The 25211-nt window shown below is 43.3% G+C and overlaps 1 protein-coding gene across 2 annotated transcripts in view; it reads right to left on the bottom strand.

Moving 5' to 3' along the window:
* Positions 1–311: 311 nt before the first annotated feature.
* THEMIS2 (thymocyte selection associated family member 2) overlaps positions 312–25211 on the bottom strand; it is a 33819-nt gene continuing 8919 nt past the window's right edge. Inside the window, exons 2-6 of one of the 2 annotated variants that reach the window (XM_020983278.2) lie at positions 20228–20368; positions 9539–9946; positions 5969–6987; positions 2904–3063; positions 312–1305 (exon numbers count right to left, since the gene is read on the bottom strand). In XM_020983278.2, coding sequence (XP_020838937.1) covers positions 1169–1305; positions 2904–3063; positions 5969–6987; positions 9539–9946; positions 20228–20368 — 1865 coding nt within the window. In that variant the 3' untranslated portion in view covers positions 312–1168. The remainder of the gene's footprint in view (positions 1306–2903; positions 3064–5968; positions 6988–9538; positions 9947–20227; positions 20369–25211) is intronic. The other variant, XM_020983280.2, reaches the window with a different exon arrangement.

The following is a 25211-nucleotide window of genomic DNA, read 5'->3' on the forward strand; positions in this document are numbered from 1 at the left end:
ACCACAGGTCCAGCTTTGGTGTAATCTGCTTTTGTTTCCTTTCCCCACTTTCTATCATCTAGAGACAAATAACAGGCTCATGTACTTTCATTTTTTCTTTTAAGCCCTTCTTCAAAATCCACCCTCCTTAAAGTTGTTATACTTCAGACACTTAAAATACTTAAGACCCTCTTTAAATGTATCCTCCCTTTTATTCCCCTCTTTCCCTCCTCTTTTTATTTTTCAAATTATTTTTTATTTTGATTAAATATTTCCCAAGTCCTATGCTAAGCACTGGGGATACAAATACAAAAAGCAAGGTAATCCCTACCTTCAAAGAGTTTCTATTCATTTTTTATTTAAATTTTTTTCACTTAACAAAAATTTATTCTTCTCTTCCCACTTTCCCACATTGGAGAAGAAAAAAGAAAAGCAAAACTCTGGTAACAAATATGCACAGTCAAGCAAAGCAAATTCTTGTACTGGCGATGTCCAAAGCAAATTTGTCTTATTCTGCACCACTCTGAGGGGATCACCTCCCACTCCATCAAGAGTCCCTTGGACTGGTGGCTGGCCACTTCATTGCTGTGAGTTCTCAAGTTTTTCAAAGTTCTGTGTCTTTACAGTGTTGTTGTTATTGCATAAATTGTTCTGTTTCTGGAAAGACCTTTCACTCTAACGGGGGAAGACAATATACACATGGGAGTGATGGGCAGGGAAATGTGTTTTGGTTTGGCTGTTTCGACCACAGGGACGGTGGGTGAAATCAAAGGACCTTTGATCGACACACCCTTGTTTAGGAATGGGAGTGATGATTTAATTACTGTTCCCAGAACAAGACTTGGAAAGGATGTGGGGTACACCAAGGACAACATGGCATGAAGATTCCAAGAGGGCAACGGCAGTGTGGTTCTGGGCTGGACTAGATAGAGTGAGCCTTCATCAATGAGAAGCCCAGGGCGGGAGCTGGAGCTCAGGAGCACGGGAGCACGAAGGTGACCGGAGGACAGTGGTGTGGAGGGTCTAGATCTCTGAGTCAGGAACTGTCCCTCCACACCACCCCCATGCTGGTTCCGAGCTGGATGCCGAGGAACAGCGGGAAGCTGGCGGAGTTGCCCTTGGGTGGAGTACTTCCTCTCTTGGTCCTTGTAGGGAAGCCTAGTCCCCTCCATCACCTGAAAGGTCGGCTTCAACTAAAGTCACCCACGTACTCATAGTCATGGTCACAGTAGGGAAGTATGGTCTCTGCCATCATCTTGATGGTTTGTTTGAGCTCTTCATCAGGATCCTCGTAGTCATGGTCAGAATCATCAGATTCTCTCTTCTCTGCACCAGCCCCAAAGAAGGTGAATAATCAAGGCACTGCATATTTCTGAAGGCTTGGGGTTTTCAGGGAAATGGCCTCTACCTCATCTCTGCCCCTTAACAGCCCATCCCACCCTTGCCTTGTCTCCCCCTCCACTCCTTTCTGGCTCAGCCCCCCACACCCACTCCATGCCTTCATCTAAGGCATCTCCTTCCTATCAAACAACTGCTGAAAAATCTCCCTCTTCCCCCTTCCCCCCACCTTGGTCCCTTAATGAAGACTCCCAAAATTGAATTCCTTCCCACTATGGACAGAGCTCCCATTGCTTTTCTCCTAGGCTTTATCTCAAACCACACTAAATGCTTTCTTTGTCCAGTATTTTTATAAGCTTTAGCACTGGAAGGGACTTTAGAAGGAAATTTAATCTAACCTCCTCATTTTGCAGATAAGAACACTGAGGCCCAGGGTGGTTAAGTGGCTTGCTGAAAGTCCTAGATAGAGTAACGGTTAGAACCTAGATCAGAGCCGTCTTCTGACTCCAAACTCCCAACTGTCTGTTGAGTGTATGTATGTATATACATATGTGGGTGTGTACGCCCACATATACATATGTACCTATATGGGTGTGTATACTATGTACATATGTGTGTATGTGGACAATATGTCCCCAAAGTCTTAATTAATAGCTTAAAACTATTAATATAAAATATTAATATATATACATATGTTATATATAATGTTCCCAAAGCCTTAGTACCATTTTAAGCTTTAGTAGCTTCAAACTGTATACTAACATCTGTATGCATGTATGTATAAACACATTTATATTATATATGCAGAATTTTCCAAAAGCCTTAGTGCCATTTTAAGTTTTCATAGCTTACAATGGAATAAGACTTTGGGGACATCCTGTACGTGTACTTCATTCACCATGTGGATTTGCCTTTACTGAGTTATCTGTGAATAGTTCTGGTTCACTGAGGGCAGGGCCATTCTCTGAGTAATTCTCTATACCATGCCCAGCCTAGTGCCATGTAACAGCGGGCAAGATGGACATCAACTGACCTAGTATTCAAAACTTGGGTTCTCTCACTGCTACCAAGTCACTTCACTTCTGAACCCTCAGGCTCCTTATCTGTCAAATGGGGGTAGTACTTTGACTGGTCCGAAAGCAGAAGGCTACATTGGACATAGGGGTCTATGCCTTGCCGAGAGGCCATCCTATCGCCCTGAACAGGTCTGAGAGTCTCTAGAGCAGGCATTGTTAACTTGGGGGCTGGGAATTTGTTTTCTCAACTACCTTGATAAGTGCATTTCATTGTAATTGGTTTTCCTTGTAATCCCTTGTGTTTTTAAAAACATAATTCTGAGAAGGGGCCCATGGTCTTCATTAGACTGCCAGAGGGGTCCAGGACACTCTCGGGCAGTGAGCGAGGGTGAGTCTTCAGCTAAATGTTGGCCCACGTTTCCATTCCTGGCTCAGGGGGCTCTGGACCCCACCTCCCCTACTCCCCTACTCCCCCCTAACAGTCCTGGGTGGAACTGCATGGAAAGGAACAGGCAGCTTGGGGGGAGGACACCGTGAGGTTGGGCCCCAGGGGAGGTCGCTGGTGCATACCTGGGCTCTTCCTGAGCGGCTTCCGCACTTTGGAGGATTTGCCGTATACTTCTGAGCAGCTCTTGGAGGCCTGTGGCAAGAAGCACGCTCTGGTGTGTTTGGCGGGGAGTTCAGGCACCTTCACTGGGGCCTTTGTCTCAGGCTTTGGGGCTTCATTAGGCTGTGGGTGGGAGAGAAGAGCCCCCAGATTGGCCTCAGCCCAAGAAACTGGGCAGCAGGCCTAATTAAAAGCAGATGAGTGGGATTAATTAAAGTCAGGCAATGAAGTCTAATAAAAGTATGAAAATCAAGGGAAAGTGTATCTGCCTGCTGGGAAGATGCTGGCGTTGCAGGAGGTTGGAGATGACCCGAGACAGGTTGTTGCAAGGCAGATGGCTGGTGTCAGGGCCAGTTTTCCTAAAGTCTGTGCCCCAAGGTCTCTTACTGAATACTCAGAGCTGTAGGCTCAAAGGAGAGGGAGGAAGAAGAGAAGAAGAGAAGAGGGAAAAAAAACGGGAAGAAAGCCCTTAGGGAAGGCAGTCTTGCTGTTCCCCAGAAGTTTCATTCTCTTGATAGCTTAGCGGTCAAACTCCTAAAAAGTTGGCTTCCTCTGCTTTACCACCCCACTCACTCTGTGTCCTGTGGTTTGGCTTCTGCCCATCATTTCTCTGAAACTGCTTTATCCAAAGTCACTAGTGACCTCCTAGTCGCCAAATCCAAAGGCCTTTCTTTTTCAGCGGTCATGCTCCTTGACCCCTCTGGGCATCTGACCCTGCTGGCCACCCCATCCTTCTGGATACCTGGCCCTTCCTCGGATTTCAGGGCCCTGCCGTCTCGTGATTCTTTCCCTAGGTCTTTGGCCGCTCCTTTTTGGTCTCCACCAGCTCTGCACCCCACCCCTTAAACCTGGTCCTCCACCCCAGGTTCTGTTTTGGTCTTTACTTGGGTGATCTCATTTACTCCCACGGCCTCAACTATCACCTCTGCATCCGGGACAGCCAAAGGCATATTGCCAGCATTGAACTCTTCTCTGAATGTACTCCACATCTTTCCCTGAAACCCTCCCCTTTTCCTGACTTCTCTGTTAACTGTCAGGGGCACCCACCTGCCTGCTGGCCTCCCAGGATCGCAGCCTCTATTTCACCTTCTCTTCCTCCCTCGCATTCACCTCACGGATCCAATGTGATGTCAGGTCTTGTCGTTTTTACATTGACTATGTCTCTTGTATCTGACCCTTCTCCCGCTCATAAAACCACAACACTAGCTTGGGCCCTCATCGCCTCTCTCCTCAAGTCCTTCCCCAGCCCAGTCCATCTTCCATTCAGCTGCCAAAGCAATTTTCCTAAGACTAAATATAGGGTGACAATGTCACCCACCTCCTGCTCAAACTCCGGTGGCTCCCTATTACTTCTAGGGTCAAATATTAAATCCTTGGCGACCAACCTATCGCCTGTCTCCATGCTGTCCTCGGTGCCTGGAATGCTCTTTCTCTCCATTTCCATCTCCTAGCCACGCCGGCTTCCTCGAACACTCCTGCCGCTAGCACCTTCCTTCATTTATCCTGTCTGCATCTTGTTTGTACATGGTTGTTCGGAGGTTGTCTCCCCTGTTAGACTGTAAGCTCCTTGAGGGCAGGACCTGTCTTTTGTCTTTCTTTGTATCCTTTGAGCTTAGGACAGGGCCTGGCACATAGTAAATGCTTAATAAAGGCTTGTTGACAGATTATTGACCCCCAATATCCCATTTCAAACAGTCTGCTGGATAACTCCCACCCAGATGTCCCACCAACAGCTCAAAAGCAACATGTTCAAAACTGAACTCATCATCTCTCTCCCCCAACCCTGTTCCTCCTTCCAAATTTCCACTGATGATACCATTATCCTTCCACTCATGTACATTCAAAATCTCAGAGACATCTGCAAGAGGCAACTCAGTACAGTGGGAAATGTCCTGGACCTTTAGCCAGAGGACCCGAGTTCAAATTCCAGCCCTACCACTTAGTAGCCATGGGACATCGATCTATGCACAACGCCACTGGACCTCAGTTTCCTCATCTATCAAAGAAGGGGGACGCTGCTGGGTGGCACAGTGGATAGAGCCTTAGCCCTAAAGTCAAGAGGACCTGAGTTCAAATCCGGCCTCAGACACATAACACTTACTAGCTGTGTGACCCCGGGCAAGTCACTTAACCCCATTGCATAGCCAAAAATAAATAAATAAAGAAACAAACAAACAAACAAATAAATAAATAAATGACTGACTGACTGAATGAATGAATGAATAAATAAATAAAAAGAAGGGGTTGGGAGTGGATGGTGTCTGAGGTCCCATTCAGCTGTCGCTCTATGATGCTGTGACTCTTCTTTCTGTCCCCACAGTCAATCAGTTATCAGGTCCTTCCAACAGTCTCTTTTCCCCATCTGTCCTCTTCTTTCCTTTCCCAGTGCCATCAGTCTACTTCACATTCTCATAGCCTCTCCTCTGGAGGCCTGCAATAGCCTCTAAGCTGGTCTGCCTGCCTCTAGTGTCTCTGCCCTCTCCATCCCGTCCTCACGCTGCTGCCAGAGAAATCTGATCACATCGCTCCCTGCTTCCATTGCCTAGGAAACCCAGGCTTAATACTTGTGGGACCAAGCTATATAGGAATTAAGTAAAAATGTGAACCTAACCCCCCTCCCCTCTCCAGAGACTGAGGTGGTGTAGGGGGAATTATACCCCTCACAGGTATCAAGGGGATAATGCTTATATGTTTGTTATTGCTATGTCTTTGAAGCAGCTATTTCTTTATAAAAGCTAATGTGGTTAAATGGAACTGGGATGTAGGGGACCCCTAAAATCAGCGGAATACAAAAGGTGTGGGCTTGAGCCAATGGCAGAAAAAGCAGATGCCCCTCTTAAGGGGACCAGAGAATCCTAAGGGAAGGGGTGAAATGAAACATACCAGCCTTTGGGCAGTGAGGACAGAGGACTCTGGGACCTTACTCTCTCATCCTGGTTCTATGACTTTCCACATTTTATCCACTTCGCCCATCCTCTCTCCCCAACATACCAGTCCATACCTTAGCACTGGCCTCTTAGAAACGTACCTTGGCTGAGCTGTTGCACTTTCGCTTGGTTTTGGGGGGCCTGGGTGGAGGGGCCTGGGCACTACAGTATTGCAAGCTCTGAAGTTTGTAGTAGAAGGCATCTGTCAGTTCTTCCACTGTGCAGGTTAACAATGGCTCTCCTTGCTTCTCCAGTGACTCACTGACCACCACTACAGTCAGGTCTAGCCATCTAGGGGGGATCTCAAAGCACATTTTGGGGTCAGTGGATAGACTGATGGTCAGGAAGGGCTCTGTGATCTTCTCCTCCAGCCGTAGGCCAAGTAAGGAGGCCAGTGGGTCCTCAGAAAGGGAAGGGTCCTTGCCCAAGACCTTGACCTCACAGGGCAGTGGGATCTGGGTTATTAGGTTGGCCAGACTGTAGCGTTTCCCATCGCTCATCTCTTCCACAAAACCACAAGAGGAGTAGAGGGGCAGCAAGAGCTGTTCCTTTTCCTCTCTCTGTTCTTCTTCTTCCTCCTCCCCAGCCACATCACTCAGTCGATTACAGACCAGAACCTCCCCATTGGGGCCCTCGTCCTTTCCCAACACCTCCAATCGGTCACCTCTGAAAAGGGAAGGGGAAGTGGAGTCACCCTCCTCACCCTCCCAGTCTTGTGTGGCCACCACATAGAGTGGAAAGCCAGGTGACAGGGCAAGCAGGAGGTCAAAAGCTGTATGGAATTCATGGGGCCGGCGCCTCAATTTGCCCCGGTAGGCTCCTGAAATGAGGAAGTGTCGAGGGGTCTTCCGGCTCCTACTGGAGGCCAGTACCCGCCATGGTGGGGAGGCTGGGCCATGAATCATGAGCTCTTGACCCTTCTTCAGGGACCTATGAAAGACAGGGGGGCCATCAGGGACCTCTAGGATCGCTACACGCATTGGGAAGGGCCCACCCTGGGCCAAGATGTCACTTAGCAGCAAAGGTTTGCTGAATTGTTGATGAAGATGCTCCGAGGAGGCAGTGATGTCCTCTACATCCACTTCCAGGGTAGACGGGATCTTCACAATATCTGTACGCACTGTGGAGGGAAGTGAGGGTCAGCCCCCAGGCCCTGGTGACACCACCCTCTGCCAACAAGCCCAAGAAGTATCTTCTCCCATCCCTGCCAGGTCCCATCCAAGTAAGTTCCTTTCCTAGGAAGTCCCAGCATCTCAGGTCATTTTTCCCTTTCCCTCTTTTCAAAAGAAATGGCCTAAAACACTGAGCCATTGTATGGAGGAGTTAGAAGGGTCCTCAGAAGTCTTGGAAGTCAGGTCAGTCCCACCATGTCATTTTACAGAGGGGAAACTGAGGCCCTCAGAGGGGAAGACATTTACCCAAAGACAGGAAGGAATATTAAAAGTCATCTACTCCAAAGCCCTCATATTACAGATATGAGAACAGGTCCAAAAGGTACCCTAGGTCTTAGAGGGAGTAACACTAGACCTTGGTTTTGCACAAAGGTCCTCTGACTCAAAACCCCATGTCCTGTGCCATATGGGCCAAGCTTCCTCCTTATCTCAGGGATCAGTTAGATGGGCACGAATGGATTGGGACACGCTGCTGCGTCTATGCACGTCTTGCCTTGGTAGGGCTGCCCAGGGTCCAGAACCTTATGGAAATGAGGGAGTTTTCAGTTTCCAGACATCCCTAGTTGCAACAGACACCCACATTGCTATCTATCTCCTTGTTTCCTCTCTTTCCACTCACCTTCCCTCTACCACTTTTGGGAGGTCTTGAGGGCAAAAGGAGGGAAGGTTCAGGGAGGGGAGGAAAGGGGCACATCTAGTGACTTGGTCACCCCCCCAATTTGAGATCCCTCCAGGATCCTCTTCCAGACTCATTGTGGTTCACAAAGCTCTTTCTTCACAACAGCCCTATGAGGGAGAGAACGCCAGGATTACTCTCGCCACTTAGAGATGAAATAACTAAGGTTGGAGTGATGAAGCAATCTGGCCATGGTGGATGGAGCTCTGGGCCAGGAGTCAACCCAGACACTAGCTGTGTGACGCTGGGCAAGTCACTTCACCCTGTTTGCCTCAGTTTTCTCATCCATAAAATGAGCTGGAGAAGGAAATGGCAAACCACTCCAGTGTCTTTGCCAAGAAAACCTCAAACTGGGGTCATGAAGAGTTGAACATGACTAAATGCTAATAACAATGAGGGGGAAAGCAAAGAATGATGGGCTGTTTTTAGATTGGCTTAAGATAAGAATAATTGGAAAGATACATCTGTTCCAGGGTGGATGAGCCCTGTAATACATAAAAAAAAAAAAAACCACCAGAGAATTCACTTTGGGGTCATTCGTTTCCATATTCCTGTTAGACTGCAAGTGCTTTAAGGGCAAGAACTGTCTTTTGCCTCTTTTTGTATCCCAGTGCTTAATCCAGTGCCTGGCACATAGTAGGCCCCTAATAAATGTTTATTGACTGATTGATTGATATGTCAGCCCTTCTAATACTTTAAGAACTTGAACACTTTCCAACTATGTGACCATGGGCAAGGGTCTTTGTTTTCCTCATCTGTAAAATGGGAGTAATGTCAGTAGCACCTACCTCCCAGATCATAATGTATATAAACTGCTTTGTAAACCTTAAAAGTGCTATATAAGTGTATATATATATATGTATATATGTGTATATATACATACACACACACACACCCACACACACACACCCCTATATATATGCATGCTATATAATTCTGAACTGAAAGCCCCACCTCTCTCAGCCTTTTGGATTCTGGTGTTCTAAGTAACCCTGATTCCTCACCCGGCCAGCTATTCCATACTGTCCCTTGGATACTGATTCAGACCCCCCTATCTTTCCCAGGGTGAAGGCTGGGCCTGGTTGGGGTAACTTTCCTAATCACCAGCAAAGGTCAGATCCTCCCTGACTCCACTCTAGGTGATATTACATTGTGTGCTGCCCATGGGAGATTCTCAAGGGATGTGCCTCCATAATGGAGGGAAGAAGTGAAGTGAGCGGTAGTAGATCACACTAGGATTTCCACCATGGTGGTTAGGGAGCCTGGGGAAGAGGCAAAGAGGCTGATCTCCTGGGACCAAACTTGTGTGGCAAGGAGAATGGGGTGCAGAAGGTGGGAAGCACGGTGTAGCTGGGGCTCATTCAGTTTGGTGTCATCATTGGAGTGTGGAAGACTATTCATAGGTCTCTGTCATTCTAGGATGGGAGCTAATGCTTCTCCCACATAAAGCACGTTCCAGAATTAGAAAAGCAATTGATGATAAAGTTGTGATCAGACCTAATGCTACCCATCTAAATTGTACCAACTGAGCTTACAATTCCCCCTAATTCCCATCCCTAGAAGGAAAGGGAGGGTGCCCACTAGCAGGCATCCTGTATGGGTTTGGGACACAGTATGCCCTCTACTACTTACTAGCTGAGTAATCATGGCCGGTAACTTCTCTCTGGGCCTCAGCTTCCTCCTTTTAAAATGTATTCTAGAGTTCTACAACAGATTACACAGGGCTCATGGGACAAGAGTGGAATTTTTCACCCTCCACACTTTCTTTTCAGTGCCCCTTCTCCAGGATTGTCCACCCAGCCTAAAAGGTCCCTGGGACTCACTGTGCATGATGGCATCAATCTCATACACAGGTTGGAGGATCAGGGAGTTCCAGTGGAGAGTGGGGCAGATGAAGGGTCGATCCAGCAGAACAGGGCCCTGTAATGTCTGGAGTAATGTCTGTGGGAAGCCTGATCCCCAGCTGTAAAAAGTCCCTCGCAGAGAGAGAGGTAGGTACATGGTGAACTTGGGGGTTCCTGAGTCCATCATGCAGCAGGCACGGCGGATACCTTGGTACGTCTCCACAGACTTCAGCATGAGGGGCTGGTCTCTGGGCACCACTCTGCCCTGTACTTTGATGTCATGCACTGAGCTGAAGTAGATAGGCAGTGCCCCATTTTGGGTGGCAGCAGACATCAGCTTGTCCAGGGTGCTATAGAGCTGAGGGTTGACGGTTGAGCTAAAGTAGCCTGCAGAAAAGAGCAGAGAATGTCTGTATCACTTGGTGCCAGCCCAGGGCCCTAAACACTGGGACTTAGCTTGTAAAAAGATCTACACAGAAGGTGGGAGCCAAGGCAGGTAACAGCCGAAATAGAGGAGCACAACACAGTCCAGTAAAACGTGTATTGGGAATGCTGGAGCTCAGAACAAGTAAAGGCTGGTGAGGCAAGCTAAGGCCAAGCAGAAAAACAGGTTTGAGGTTTGGGGTTTCTGGGGTTATGCTGGGGAAAGGTGAGGTTCAAAGATGGAATAGAAATGCTGCTTGGGGGTAGATGAAACAATAATAACTAACAACAGACAGAAGACAGAGCTGCTCAGTTCTCATTTCGCTCCTGTTTCCTCTGCCAAGGAGAATGGCCTTTGCTCTGGAAATAACAGGAGGAAATAGTAAGAGACACACTAGCTACCCTTGCTGAATTCAAGTCACTTGGACTGACTATATTCTCGGGCCCAGAAAGAATGGGTGGATGTGACTGCTGAGTTACTGTCGGTAAGATCTGAGAGATCTTGGAAAATGGGAGAGATGTTGCTAGACTGGAGCAAGGCAAACATTGCCCTGACTTTCAAAGAGAATAGCCTCAAAATGGTAGACTAGTAAGCTCGTCTTCAACTTTAGGGAAAAGTCCAGAACAGATCATTAGAGAGGAGGCTAGTGAACATCAAAAAGGGAAGCAGCGATCACAGAGGGCCAGCGATACTCCATTAAGAACAGTTTGTGGGGCAGCTAGGTGGTGCAGTGGATAGAGCACTGGCCCTGGAGTCAGGAGGACCTGAGTTCAAATCTGGCCTCAGACACATAACACTCATTAGCTGTGTGACTCTGAGCAAGTCACTTAACCCCAACTGCCTCACCAAAAGAAAAAAAACCAGTTTGTGCCAGAGCTAATTGTCCCTTTTGACAGGATTATTGCTTTACAAATATTATCTCATTTGATCCTTACAACAACAACTCTGGGAGGTAGGTTCTATTATGATTCCCATTTTTCAGTTGAGGAAACTGAGACAAACAAGGTTGAGTGACTTCCCCAGCGTCACACAGCTAGTGAGTGTCTGAGGCTGGATTTGAACTCAGGTCCTTCTGACTCCGGGCCCAGGGCTCTATCCACGGGCCCTTAACTTGAGTACCAAAAAAATCAACCTCGTAAGTACAGGAGATAAGAGGTATGGCTAGACAAGAGTTTTGTCTGAAAAAAAGAGCTGAGGGTTTTTTAGTGGGCTGGAAATGCAACATGAGTCAGCGGTGCGATGCGGCAGCCAAAAGAAGAGAATGTAATGTTGGGCTTAGGTGGTGGTAAACCACCTAAGAGTACAGAGGTACTCTGCCTTTATCAGATTATATCTGAAGTCACACTTTCGGTTCTGGGCATCACAGTCAAGGGCAGTGCTAAGCGGAAAACGTGGGGAAGGGCCTTGAGTCCTGGGACAGGAAGATCAGTTGAACTGGGTATATTCAGCCTGAGGAAGGAGACTTAGGGAGGACGTGAGAGCTATGTTAAATACCCGAAGGGCTGTCATGTGGAAGATGGATTGGACAAGGTCTGTCTGACTCCAGAGGGAAGAACCAGGAGCAGGGGACAGAGGTTGAAAAGGGGTCACTCAAGGCTTGATGTCAAGAAAAACTTGACCACAATCAGAGCTGCCTGGGAGTGGAGTGGGCTGGCTCAGAGGTGGGGGAATCCCTCTCCTTGGTGGTCTTCAAGCAGGGATTCCTTTATTTTGTGAGTTGGATTAGATGGCTTCTGAGATCACATCTGACTCTCAGATTCTGTGATTCTGTGACTCAGGCCCCTGCCAGGACAGATTAGCCAGCAGAACTGACCTGACCAACGCAGAACCATCAGTTACCTCAGATGCCAGGCCTCTATTTGCCTTGAGGTATCTGAGACACCTAGCTAGGGAGCAGGGAACACGCACAGGCAAAAAGTACATGTGACACTATGAATGTGTCTATGTGTCCAAGGGTGTGTAACCCTCCCCAGGTGTGGGCTTGTGAGTGAAGCCACTTATATGTGCAATATGTATGGAATGTTGCATCTAGCAATCAATCAGGTATCATTCATGCCAGGCACAATCGTGGGTGGCGGGGACGACACAAAGACAAAAATGAAAGTGTCCCTGCCCTCAAAGAACTGAGAAGGAGGGCCAGAAGGCAGCTAGAAGGAACTTCAGTCTCACCAGAGTTACACAACATGGTTACGGATAAGTAAATCTGGTATGCAAAATACTGCTAGGTTTTGCATACTACAAAAGGATTACTACTACTCTGTATGTAAAACACAAGCGTGCAAAGGTGGGTGGGGGGGGTAGGGACTGGGGGAATCAAGAAAGGCATATTTAAGGTGGTGGCGTGGGAACTGAGCGTGAAGGGAGGGTGACGGTCTGAGAGGCAGAGGCGAGAAGGGAGCACGTTCCAAGTATGGAGGACAGCCTATGCAGAGGTAGAGAAGAAGGGGAGCAATGAATAGGTCGGTGGGGCTGGAAAGTAAGGAGAGCTGTGTGTCATCAGCTTGCAAAGCTAGGATGGAGGGGTCCTAAGTGCTACATAGAGGAGTTTGTACTTTACCAGTAAAGGGGAAACGGATGTGGTCAGAATTTCACTTTAGGAGTACTGATTTGGCAACTGTCTTAAGGTGTGGATTAGAGAGGAAAGAGGCTAGAGGCAGGGAGAGCAATGAAGAGGCGATTGTCATAGTTGAGGTAATGAGGGTCTGAGCTCTAAAATGGCTGAAGTAGAAGAAGAGGAAAGAGGAGGGATGGAAGGGATATTGGGGAAGTCAGACAAACAAGATATGGAAACTGACTGGCTATGGAAGACAAAGGAGAATGAAGAATTGAAAATTATTCCGTTGCCAATGCGGCTGCCTAAAAGGAAAATGATGGCACCCTTGGAGAGAGAGGTGAAGAGGAAAGGTGAGTTTAGGGATGAGTTCTGTTCTGTAAACCTTGAACTGAGTGTCTCCTAAGCATGCTAAGCTTTTAACACATTCAAAACAGGACTTGTTATATATAATATTACCCTCCCTTCTAAAGCAACCAATCAATAATAAACTCTGACTGTTCCCAATTCCCTTCAGGATCAAATATGGAACACTCTTTTTGACATTCGAGGTTCATCACATCCTGGCCTTTGACTGACTTTTGCCTAACTCCCCTCCACATGCTCTACAATGCAGCTAGACTGACCAACTTGCTACTCCTGACACGTGACCGTCCATTTCCCATCTCTATGCCAAGCTGTCCCCCGACGTGGAATGCTGTCTCCTCACCTTTTCCTCTTAGTTTTACCCGGCTTCCTTCAAGGCTTAGCTCAAACCCCATCTTCCCCGGAAGGACTTTTTGGCTCCCCCCATGTGCCTTGCTGCTCATCTGCTCTGTTAGGGGGTACCCCAAAAGTCTTAGTGAAGTCTGAAGCTTTAATAGTTTAAAACTTAACTAACATTGGAAAGACAAAGGGCGATGAAGAATAGGGGAAGTTATTTCACATAAAAGGTGCACAAGGAAGAGCTTTTACAGAGGAGGGGAAAATGGAGGGGAGGTTTGATACAGGCAACACTTGAACTTCACTCTCATTGGAATTAGTTCAAAGAGGGAAATATATATATATGTATATATGTATGTATATATGTATGTATGTATGTATACACACACACATATATACATATATACATATATACATATACATTCAAACACACACACACACACACACACACACTCAGTTGGGTACAGATGTCTATCTTACCCAATAAGGAAGTAGGAGGGGAAGGAGATAAGAAATATGAGGGCAGGGATGATAAAAGGGAGGGTGGATTAAAGGGAGCAGTGATTAGAAGCAAAATAGACTTTTGAGGAGGGAATTAGTTAAAAAAAAAAGAACAAGAGAAAAATAAACAGAAAAAATAGGATGGAGGGAAATACACAGTAATCATAATTGTGAATGTGAATGGGATAGATTCACCCATAAAATGGAAGTGGATAGCAGAATGGATTAGAAACCGGAATCCAACAATATTTTATTTAGAAGAAAGATAAAGATGCAAAGTGAAAATAAGGGTCTGGAGCCAAATCAATTATGCTTCAGCTGAGGTAAAAAAGGCAGGGGTAGCAAGAACTAGCTAAATCTAAACATGAAGTAAGTATAAGAGAAATTAAAGAGATGAATAAAATTTTAGAAAAGTTAGATATGATCACACTGGAGAAAACTGAATGGGAATAGAAAGGAATATACCTTTCATATATGGCATTTCACAAAAATTGACCATGTATCAGGGCATAAAAACCTCACAAACAAATGCAGAAAAGCAAAAGTATTAAATTTACCCTTTCTGGATCATAATGTAATAAAAGTTATATTTGATAAAGGGCCTTAGAAGCACAGATTAAAAATTAATTAGAAATTAAATGATCTAATCCTAAAGAATGAGTGGGTTAAAGAGCCACTCATAAGAACAACAAATAATTTCATTAAAGACAATGGCCACAATGAGACAACATACCAAAGTTTGTGGGATGTAGCCAGAGCAGTACGTAAGGGGAAATTTATATCTCTAAATGCTTACATTGATTAAAAAAAAAGAAGAGCAGATCAATAAATTGGGCATGCAATTAAAAAAAAACTAGAAAAAAAATCAAATTAAAAATAGCCATTTAAGCACCAAAATAGAAATCCTGAAAATCAAACAAAACAGTAATAAAATTAAAAGCAAAACAACAACATTGAACTAATAAATAAAACAAGGAGTTAGTTTTATGAAAATTCAATAAAATGGATTAACCATTGGTTAACTTGATTTAAAAGAAAAATGAAAACCAAATTACCAGTATCAAAAATGAAAAGGGTGAATGCACCACCAATGAAGATGAAATTAAAGCAATTATTAGCAGCTGTTTTGCCCAATTATAGATCAATACATCTAATAATCTAAGTGAAATGGATATATATGTTACAAAAGTATAAATTGTACAAATTAACAAAAGAGGGAACTATAATAAATAACCCTATCTTAGAAAAATAAATAGAGTGGGGCAGCTAGGTGGCTAGTGGATAGAGCACCAGCCCTGAAGTCAGGAGGACCTGAGTTCAAATCCAACCTCAGACTTCACTTAACACTTGACACTTACTAGCTGTGTGACCCTGGGCAAGTCACTTAACCCCAACTGCCTTAAAAAACCCAATTAATTCCAATACTGTATAAAATATTTGGATAAACAGGCAAAGGAGTCCTACTAAATTCCTTTTATGACACTAATATGGTTTTGATACCTAAACCAGGAGCAAAAACAGAGAAAGAAAACTATAGACTAATTTCCTTAATGAATATCAATGAAAATTTTTAAATAAAATGCTAGCAAGGAGATTATAGTAATGTATCACAATGATCATACACTATGACCAGGAATGTAGGTCTGGCAGACTTAAAGAATCCCAAAGAATTGACTAAAAAACCTAATTGAAACAATTAACAACGTTAGCAAAGTTGCAGGACATAAAAAAACCCCACACAAATTATCAACATTTCTATATATTACCAACAAAGTCCAGCAGGAAGAGATAGAGAAATTCCATTTTAAATAACTGCAGAGTATTGATTGTAATCCCAAGGGATCAGGGGACTTTCCTGGGTAAGGACTAGATCATAGACTAGCAGAACTACACTTCTCCCCATACCTAAATACTGCCTTGGAAGCAGTGAAAACTTCCAAACCCCCAAAACTAGCTCTAAAAACAGCAGTGCAAAAAAAAAAAAAAGCAAGCTTAAAGCTTGACACACTGTCCTTCTTCCCCCACACTGGAAACAGAACTCAACTTTAACCTAAAGTTCAAAATCAAGAAATAGGGTGGAAAAATGAGCAAACAACAAAAAAAGAACCTGATCATAGAAAGTTACTAGGGTGACAGGGAAGATCTAAGACACAGACTCAGAAGAAGACAATGAATGTCAAGACAAGGAAAGCCTCAAAGGAAAAAAACTGTGAATTGGACACAAGCCCAACAAGAATTCCTGGAAGAGCTAAAAAAAAAAAATTTCAAAATCAAATGAGTGGTAGAGGGAAAATTAGGTGAAGACATGAGAGTAAAGGAAGAAAATTATGACAATTAACTGCTTGGCAAAAGAGGCACAAAAAGATTGAAGGAAGCAACATTTAAAAAAAAAAAGGAATTGACCAAATGGGAAAAGAGACACAAATATTCACGGAAGAAAAGATCTCCTTAAAAAGAAGAATAGGCCAAATAGAAAAAAAGAGGTACAAAAATTCACTGAAGAAAAGATCTTCTTAAAAAGAGAATTGGGCAAGCGGAAAGTAATGCCTCCATGATACATCAAGAAACAATCAAAGTAAAAAGAATGAAAAACTAGAAGAAAATGTGAATTAAGGGGCAGCTAGGTGGCCCAGTGAATAGAGCACCGGCCCTGGAGTCAGGAGGACCTGAGTTCAAATATGACCTCAGACACTTGACACTCATTAGCTGTGTGACCCTGGGCAAGTCACTTAACCCTGATTGCCTCACCAAAAAGCAAAAAAAAAAAAAAAGTGAACTATTTCATCAGAAGAGTAACTGACCTGGAAAACAGATTTAGAACAGACAATTTAAAAATTATTGTGAGGGGGGTTACAAAAGGGAGGGCAGATTAAGGGAGGCTGTGATCAGAAGCAAAACAGACTTTTGAGGAAGGACAGGATAAAAAGAGAAAGAGAATAATAGGGAAAAATAGGATGGAGGAAAATACAGTTAGTAATCAAAACTGTGAATGGGATGAGCTCACACATAAAATGAAAGCAGTTAGCAGAATAGATTATAAACTAGAATCCAACAATATGTTGTTTACAAGAGACACAACTAAAACAGAAAGACACACAAAGAGTCCAAATAAAGGACTGGAACAAAATGTTGTGCTTCAGCTGAAGTAAAAAAGGCCTGAGTAACAATAATGATCTCAGACAAAGTGAAAGCAAAAACAGACAATTAAAAGGAATAATCAGGGAAACCATATTTTGCTAAAGGATACCATAGAAGTAATGTCAAAAAATTTTACAGCAAGTTTCTCTGATAAAAGCACCATTTCTCAAATATATAGAGAGCTGATTCAAATTTATAAAATAAGAGCCATTCCTCAATTAAAAATGGTCTAAGGGTATGAATAAACAACTTTCAGAAGAACTCAAAGCTGTCTATAGTCATATGAAAAAATGCTCTAATCACTAAAACAACTTCACATCTATCAGAAATCACAAATGCTTGAGGAGATGAGGGAAAATAGGCACACTAATAAACTGTTGGTGCAGTTGTAAACTGGTCCAATCATTCCGGAGAACAATTCAGAGCTATGCCCAAAGGGCTGTAAAACTGTGCATACCTTTTAACCCTGCAATACCACTACTAGGGCTATACTTCAATGAGATGAAAGGAAAAGGAAAAAGACCTATATGTACAAAAATACTTATAGCAGCTCTTTTTGTTGTGATAAAAGCATTGGAAATTGAGGGGATACCCATCAGCTGGGGAACAGCTGACCAAGATGTGGCATATGATTGTCATGAAATACTATTGTGCTATAAGAAATGGCAAGCAGGATGCTTTAAGAACGACCTGGGATGACATATTAATGAATGCAAAGTAAAGTGAGCAGAACCAGGATAATATTGTATACAGTAACAGCAATACTATAATTATGATCAACTGTGAAAGACTTGGCTACTCTGATCAAGACACAATCCAAGACAATTCCAAAGGACCCAATGATGAAAAATGCTCTCCACCTCCAGAGGGAGAACTGATGAATTCTGAGTGCAGATTGAAGTATACTTTTTAAACTTTATTTTTCTTGTGTGTGTGTGTGTGTGTGTGTGTGTGTGTGTGTGTGTGTTTTCTTTTGCAACATGGCTAACATGGAAATATGCTTTACATGACTTCACAATATTGCTTGCCTTCTCAAGGGGTAGGGGAGAGGAGGGAGGGAAAGAATTTGGAACTCAACATTTCTTAAAATGAATGTTAATTTTTTTTATATTTAATTGAGAAATTTTAATGAAATAAATAAAAATATGTTAAAAAAAAAAAAGAGCATCCCTCCAGCTCAGGTGGGCACAGAGTGAAGGGATGGGATTCTCATAACCCTGGCCAATCCATCCTTTTTATCTGCCCTTTGAGGCACCCGCTGCCCACAGCTTGGAAGAGAATTTTCCAGGACAGAGCAGAGCAGATCCAGGTGAAGTTTAAGGGTCACTGAATTAAGTCACTGAGTTAATGTCACTGAAACATCCCTTGGAGGAAGCGAAGTATGGGTTGGTTTGCTGAGGTAGCTGGCCGTTTGGGAAGGAGGTAGGGCGGCAGGCCAGAGAAGAGCTTATAACAGAGCCACATAGATTGGATCTGAGCAGCCTAGACAGAACCTTAGAACAAGGCACAGACAGGGTCAGGTAGAGAGGCCAAGACAGGGTCAACTATCCAGCTGCACAGACACTCAGAGACACACGTAGAGGATGCCGGGGAGACCTTTCTGAACCCTGAGCAGACAGAGAATTAGGCAGTCAGATGTCCTAGTGTGGCAGAGACCCTGGCCGCATTTAGCTGCCCAAAGTCTGACACACTTTCACTCCGAGCGTTCCTAAATATGAGATTAAATGCTGAGAGTGCTTCTAAACCTGAAATATCCTGACCTCCCAGTGTAACCAGCTAAATTTTTGGTCATCCTTCAAAGTCCAGCTCACACCTTTCCTGACTCCCTTATTTGGAATGATCCTTTCCCCCCAAGCCTTACAGAGCACCTCGTTTCTTTAGAATGTATTCATCATGGTCCTTTGTCAGTATTAGGGTAGTGGGAGGGAAAACAATTATATGTATGTATAGATAGATAGATAGAGGGCACAGAGTGAGTTGAAGATGAAGGGGTGATATCTGCAGAATAAAATTAAGGGGTGAGAGGATTATACTGGGAGAAGGAGAAAGGGAGAAGTAGAATGGGACAAATTATCTCACATGAAACAGACAAGAAAAGGCTTTTACAGTGGAGGGGAAATGGGGGATGGTGAGAGGGAATGAATGAATCTTATTCTCACAGGATTTGGCTTAAGCAGGGAATAACATACACAGTGGGGTATGGAAATCTATCTTACCCTAAAGGAAAATAAGGGGGAAGGGGATAAGACATCAGGGGGTTGATAGAGGGGAGGGCAGACTCGGGGAAGGGATAATCAAAAGCAAACACTTCTGAGGAGGGACAGGGTCAGAAGAGAGAATAGAATAAACGGGGGGTAGGAGAGGATGAAGGGAAATATACTTGGTTTTTCACAACAGGACTACTATGGAAGTGTTTTGCATGACTACTCATCTGTAACCTGTATCGAGATGCTTGCCTTTTCAATGAGGGTGAGTGGGGAGGGAGGAAGGGAGAAAATCTGTAACCCAAAGTTTTAAAAACATATGTCAAAATTGGAAACAAATAAATAAATAAATAAATAAATAATTTTTTAAAAAAAGAGAATGTATTTATCATGGATTATTTCATATTACTGGTATCTGTAGCTACGGTTATTTGAATCGGCTAAGGGACATGGCATATAGAGCTGGAGAATGGAGTTATGAAGACCTGGAGTCAGTTCAATACTGCCTCTGACAGTTACATAGCTGGCTAACCCTGGGCAAGTCACTTAACCGCTGTCTGCCTCAGTTTCCTGATCTGTAAAATGTGGATGGTGATAGTACCTACCTCCCAGGGTTGTTATGAGGATCAAATGAGATAATATTCATAAAGTGCTTTGCAAACCTTAAGGAGCTATGTAAATGCTAGTTATTATTATCATTAATCATTATCATTATTGTTCTCAGCATATGTGTCAGACTGTCCAACCAAAATGAGGGCCAAGACCATGTACCTGTGTATTTTCCCAGTCCCTAGCAGATGCTCTGCAAATAATTAAGTGGTTAATAAACCTTGCATTGATTTCAGTCACGTATGTATATATGCATGCATGCGTACATATAAACATAAGAATGTGAGCACAGGCTAGGGTTTAGTGTAGGACTTGTAAGGCTGGTGGAGCCTAGGGATCCCTTCTCAGAATAATGTTACTAATGCATAAAATAAAATCCCTAGAATTACAAAAGAAACCAATTATATTGAAATACAGTTATCAAAATATTTTTAAAACACCAAGACTAAGTTCATGGTCTCTAGGTTAAGAACCCCTGCTTTAGGTAAATGAGAAGAAGGTAGTGGGGGATGGGAGGGAGGGAGAGGCTTCTGCTTCACCTGGGAAGTCAGGAGGGAGCTCGGTGATGTGGCCTGTTTGCAGGTTCTCACAGATCACTTTCTTGAGATTGATCTGGATGATTTTTATGAGGTCTCCAGTGGACAAACAGCACTCAAGCCCAGAGAGTTCATAGATGGAGCCTATGGAAATAATCACAGTGGCAGCAATGTATTACTAACAACTTACATTTAAAAGGTGTTTTAAGGCTTATAAAAAGATATATGGTATTTCATTTGATCTTTACAATAGCCTTGGTGAGGCTTTTATCACCCCAACTGTACAATCAAGAAAACTGGGGGCCAAAGAGTTTTAAAGTAAGTTGCCCAAAGTCACATAGATAATTATTGGAAGAACCCGGACTGGACCTCCGTCCTTCTGATTCCCAGTCCAACCCTCTTCCTTCCTCCCTAACATTCTTCAGTTTTCCCCATTCAGTTGTGTCCTGAGTCCCAGTCAGCCCCTGCTCCTCACCCCCACCCCAACCCCTACAGCCTTGATGGACCCTCTCCCTTCTGGCACCAGAGGCACCCAAACAAGAACCCGTGAATAGGCCTTTTGTCCTCCAGCCCATGTCCAACTGGGTTTGACAAGAAAAAAGAAGGACACAAAACCATATCAGAAACTCTAGATCCCTTTAATCCCTAAGAGGAAGCAAAAAGTTAAGGATCAATGAATCAAAGAGTAAGGGTAACAAGTCAAAACAGTTCAAGGAAAAGTCAACCATTCAATATCAACCCCAAATTTGACTATAGAGGCTTGAGAAGTGAAAGAAATGGATGGTGAGAGAGAAACCCTGAAACAGGGGGATTTGGAAAATATCTGATCATGTGTAAGGTCAAGAAATCCAACCTACCCAAAACACAAGGTTCAATTAAGAGAGAGAAATGGAAAGCTTGGGAAGCATTAATATAACGAACAAGCAAATGGTTTCGTCAAGGGAGGTAACAGAAACTAGCTTCTCAGAACAATGGGGAAATAGCAGGGCCAGAAAGAGTTCATAATAGCTCATGTCCTTCATACTGCCTCAGGAATTACTGGTTACCAAAGCATGTTACTAGCTTGCTCTTAGAACCCATCACACACACACACACACACACACACACACACAATTATGATATGATAAGAACACTCATGACCCTTCCACCTACAGGACCTCTACATGTTTTGATACTTTATACATTCAGCTTGTATCAGTAAAAAAACAATCTATAAATATGGGAAAAATAATAATAAATTGGCTAAGGAGTAAAAAAAAGTTTGGATGTCCCAGAGGCATAAAGAGCAACTTATTATTGATTTGGTAATCATGAAATAACCTTCCTGAAAGTTCCATAATGTTCAGATTGGCTCTGTTAATTATCACAAAGCTTTTAACTCAGTTCTGCACCCATGGCTTATTTATGTCCTACAAATATACAAAATAAGTTTAGTGAGATTTCTATTTGATGTCTAGCAGAAAACTGTTCTCTATTTAAAACATATCACCAACATAATAATTCCAAGAAAAGATGCTATAAAATGTGTCATTTTTTAGGGACATAGTTTGTCCTAGTTTTAAAGCCATTATCATCTCTCCCAAATACAATTAAGTATGGTTTCCTAATTAAAGAGGGAGTTGAAACCCGAAACCTCTTATTAACTCATCATTTGATAAATATTGATGATCTCAAACTATTTGGTTCCACCAAAAGACACATTAGATGACTCCTTCATCTTGTGGAGTCTTTCTCCAGCAATAAGAAAATGTCATTTGGACTTTTACATATTAAAATTTTTAACATATACTAAGGAAAGACAGAGACCAAAGACTTTGAGTTTGAATCTGAATGTTACATTGAACAAAGGAGGAAGACAATAACTATAAATATCTTGATCTACTCTAGGCAATACACAACTAGTATAAAAATATCAAAGTGATGTCTGTGTTTGCATATGTTGAGACTTTCTGGTATCCTACTATCAAAGCTGAATGGGAAAAACACATTTAAAACAATAACATCCATTCAATACCAGTCTTCATGTACCCTTTTGGAACTATAAAATGGACCCTAACAGATTTGCAAAATACCCTAACTAAAAGCCAGTACAATATTCACATAGAACTAAGGCAGCTATGGAAAGATTAACACTTCCTCATCAAAAAGGAGGAAGATGATTGATACAAATCCTTCCTTACCCACCTCCATCAACTCTTCATCACTGGACTCCTTGCTATTCCCCTCACAACACACTCCATCTCTCACCTGTAGGTATTTTCACTGGCTTTATCCGATGCTTGGAGCTCTCTCCCTTCTCATGTTCACAACCAAACCTTCACTACCCTAACATCCCTTCAAACTATAATCCTATATCTCTCCCCACTTTCAGAGTCAAACTCTTAGAAAAAGCTGTCTACACTCAATGCTTCCATTTTCTTACATCCCACTCACTTTACAACCTCTGACCCTCTGACTTCCTACCCCATCTAGACTGAAACTGGTTTCTTTGTAAAAAATAGATTTTCATTTATTTCTTTTGCTTTTACACCAACCAAATTTCTCCCTGTGTTCCTTCCCTTCCCCTTCCCCAAGAGCCATCTCTTATAACAATATTTTTAAAAGGAAGAAAAAAATTAGGAAGACTGGTCAACAAATCTCTGCCCCGCCCCAAATCTGCCATTACACATTCCTGAGCCCTGAACTTTTCTGAGAAGATTTTTTCCTATTTCTTCTTCTTTGGGTCAAGTTTGTTCTTCCTAACTTCACAATATAAAATTTCAATCATTTTGTGGTTGTTCTGTTTATATTGTTATAATTATTTTGTATATTGTTTTCCTGGTTTTGCTTATTTCATTTGGTATCAATTCAAGTTAAAAAAAAAAGTGTTGACTATGCAGCAGACACTGTGTTAAGCACTCAGAATACAAACATAAGAAGAAAGACAGTCCCTGCCCTCAAGGAGCTTCCATTCTAATGGAAGAAGACAACACATAAAAGAAAACTGAAAATCAAGGTGGGGAGTACCAATAGTCCAGGGGCATGGTGGAAAAAAAATATGGAGGGTCAGGAAGAGATGGTCACTTTCCTTTAAACGCAAGTTCTAGGAAGAATCAGCCAATCAGAGGAAGAGGCCTCAGGGGTGAAGTATGAGAAGTCCAGGAGTAGAGTGAACTTCCAGGGTAAGGAGGCTTCTGCGGCGTCATAGGATAAAGCTGTACGAAATCCTGTTTAACCATTCCCCCACTGGATGGCATCTACTTTGTTTGAAATTGCTCATTTCAAAGTTACTGACGCTCTCTTAATTGCCAGATCCAATGACCTTTTCTCAGACTTCATCCTTCTTGATCTTTCTAGAGTATCCTCCCCCTTGTTTTTCATGATTACCATGCACGGCCTGCCCATGGCATGCTCCAGGGCTCAGTTCTGGGACCTCTTCTCTTCTCCAAATACATACTCTCTCAGTGATCTCATCAGCTCCTGTGAGTTTTAATATCATTGCTATACAAATGACTCCGAGAACTTTGTATATGGCCCTCATCTCTTTCCTGAGCTACAATCTCCCATCACCAACTGCTTGTTAAACATCTCTCCCTGTGTGTACCATAGGTATCTTGAACTCGAGATTATGATAGATGGTTAATTGGACCCTTATTCAATCAATATTAATCAGTTTGACATGATTCCAGAGGGGTAGTGATTGTAAGTTCTGTAGAACTTATAATCGGCCCTAGAGGTATGAACTGAAGGTTGCAAGTTCACTTGCTTAATCATAGGAAGCTAACTAAAGGACCTCCATCTTTGTTTTTCCTTGTTATTACGACCAAGCCCAGCATGGCAGAAGTGGCTCAATTACATGGAAAGCTCCCCCAGCTATTTTTGTTGCCCCTCTGTCCCTTGTCATGCCTCTATTGCCCAATATGGGGAGATGACCATTAGCACTTGGCCCATGAGTCACCCTAGTTGCCAGCCTGAAGCCTGCCTTTCTACCAGCCCATTCACCTAGGTAGATGTTTTGAAATCTGTTTAACAACCCAGACCATGGATGTGCTCATCTGCTTGGTAGGACCTCCTGAAAGGTCAATATAGATCTGTTAAGGTCTCCTCATTAGCCTGTTTGTCCACCAATAGGATTCTGTATTTTGTGTAGACCCTCCTAGAAGGTCAAGGGCAAGGTCTATCACCCAATGAGATTCTGTGCTTTTTTATCTACTTCACTTGTATTATTGGGATATCAAGCACTATAAAACTAAGGCCCTGGAGGAAGGGGGCACCTCAGAGTATGAGGAAGATCTGAGGTCCACTTCATTAGAGGGGGCCATGGACCCTTTAATAAAATGCCATTGGCTCAAAGCTCTGCCTCAGTGGTTTTTCTTGCAGATTGGACAATTTTGGAATTCCCACAAGATGTTTAAAATGGGACTCACCATTTTCCCCTCCCTGACCACCTCACTTTCTAACTTCCCTATGTCGGCAGAGGGTACCACTTTCCTCTCAGCCCAGGTCTGCAACCTGGAGTCACCATCCTCAGCTCTTCATTCTCTCTCACTCTTCACATCCTATTAATTGTCAAGTTTTATCAGTTCTACCTGGACGACATCTCATCCTGTCCTTTTCTCTCCAGCCTAGTTCAAGCCCTCATCATCACTGGAATGGGCTATTGCAATAGCCTCCTACTTGGACTCCCTGCCTCACTTCACTCTTAGTCAGTCAGTGAATAAGCACTTATTAAGCGGCTACCATGTGCCAGATATTATGCTATGCACTGGGGATACAAAAAAAGGTGAAAGACAGTCCTTGCCCTTGAGAAGTTCACAATATAATAACGGAAACAAGTAAAAAATTATGTGCAAATAAGTTACCTGCAGGATACATAGGAAATAATTAAAAGAGGGAAGGCACTAGAATTAACGAGCATTGGGAAAGGCTTTTTGTAGAAGATGGGATTTTAGCTAGGGAAGCTAGGAGACATCAATGAGGAGGGAGAGCAGTCCAGATATGGGGGACA

Source organism: Phascolarctos cinereus, unplaced genomic scaffold (genome assembly GCF_003287225.1).
Source record: "Phascolarctos cinereus isolate Bilbo 61053 unplaced genomic scaffold, phaCin_HiC Scaffold_726;HRSCAF=1367, whole genome shotgun sequence".
NCBI classification, from domain to species: Eukaryota; Metazoa; Chordata; class Mammalia; order Diprotodontia; family Phascolarctidae; genus Phascolarctos; species Phascolarctos cinereus.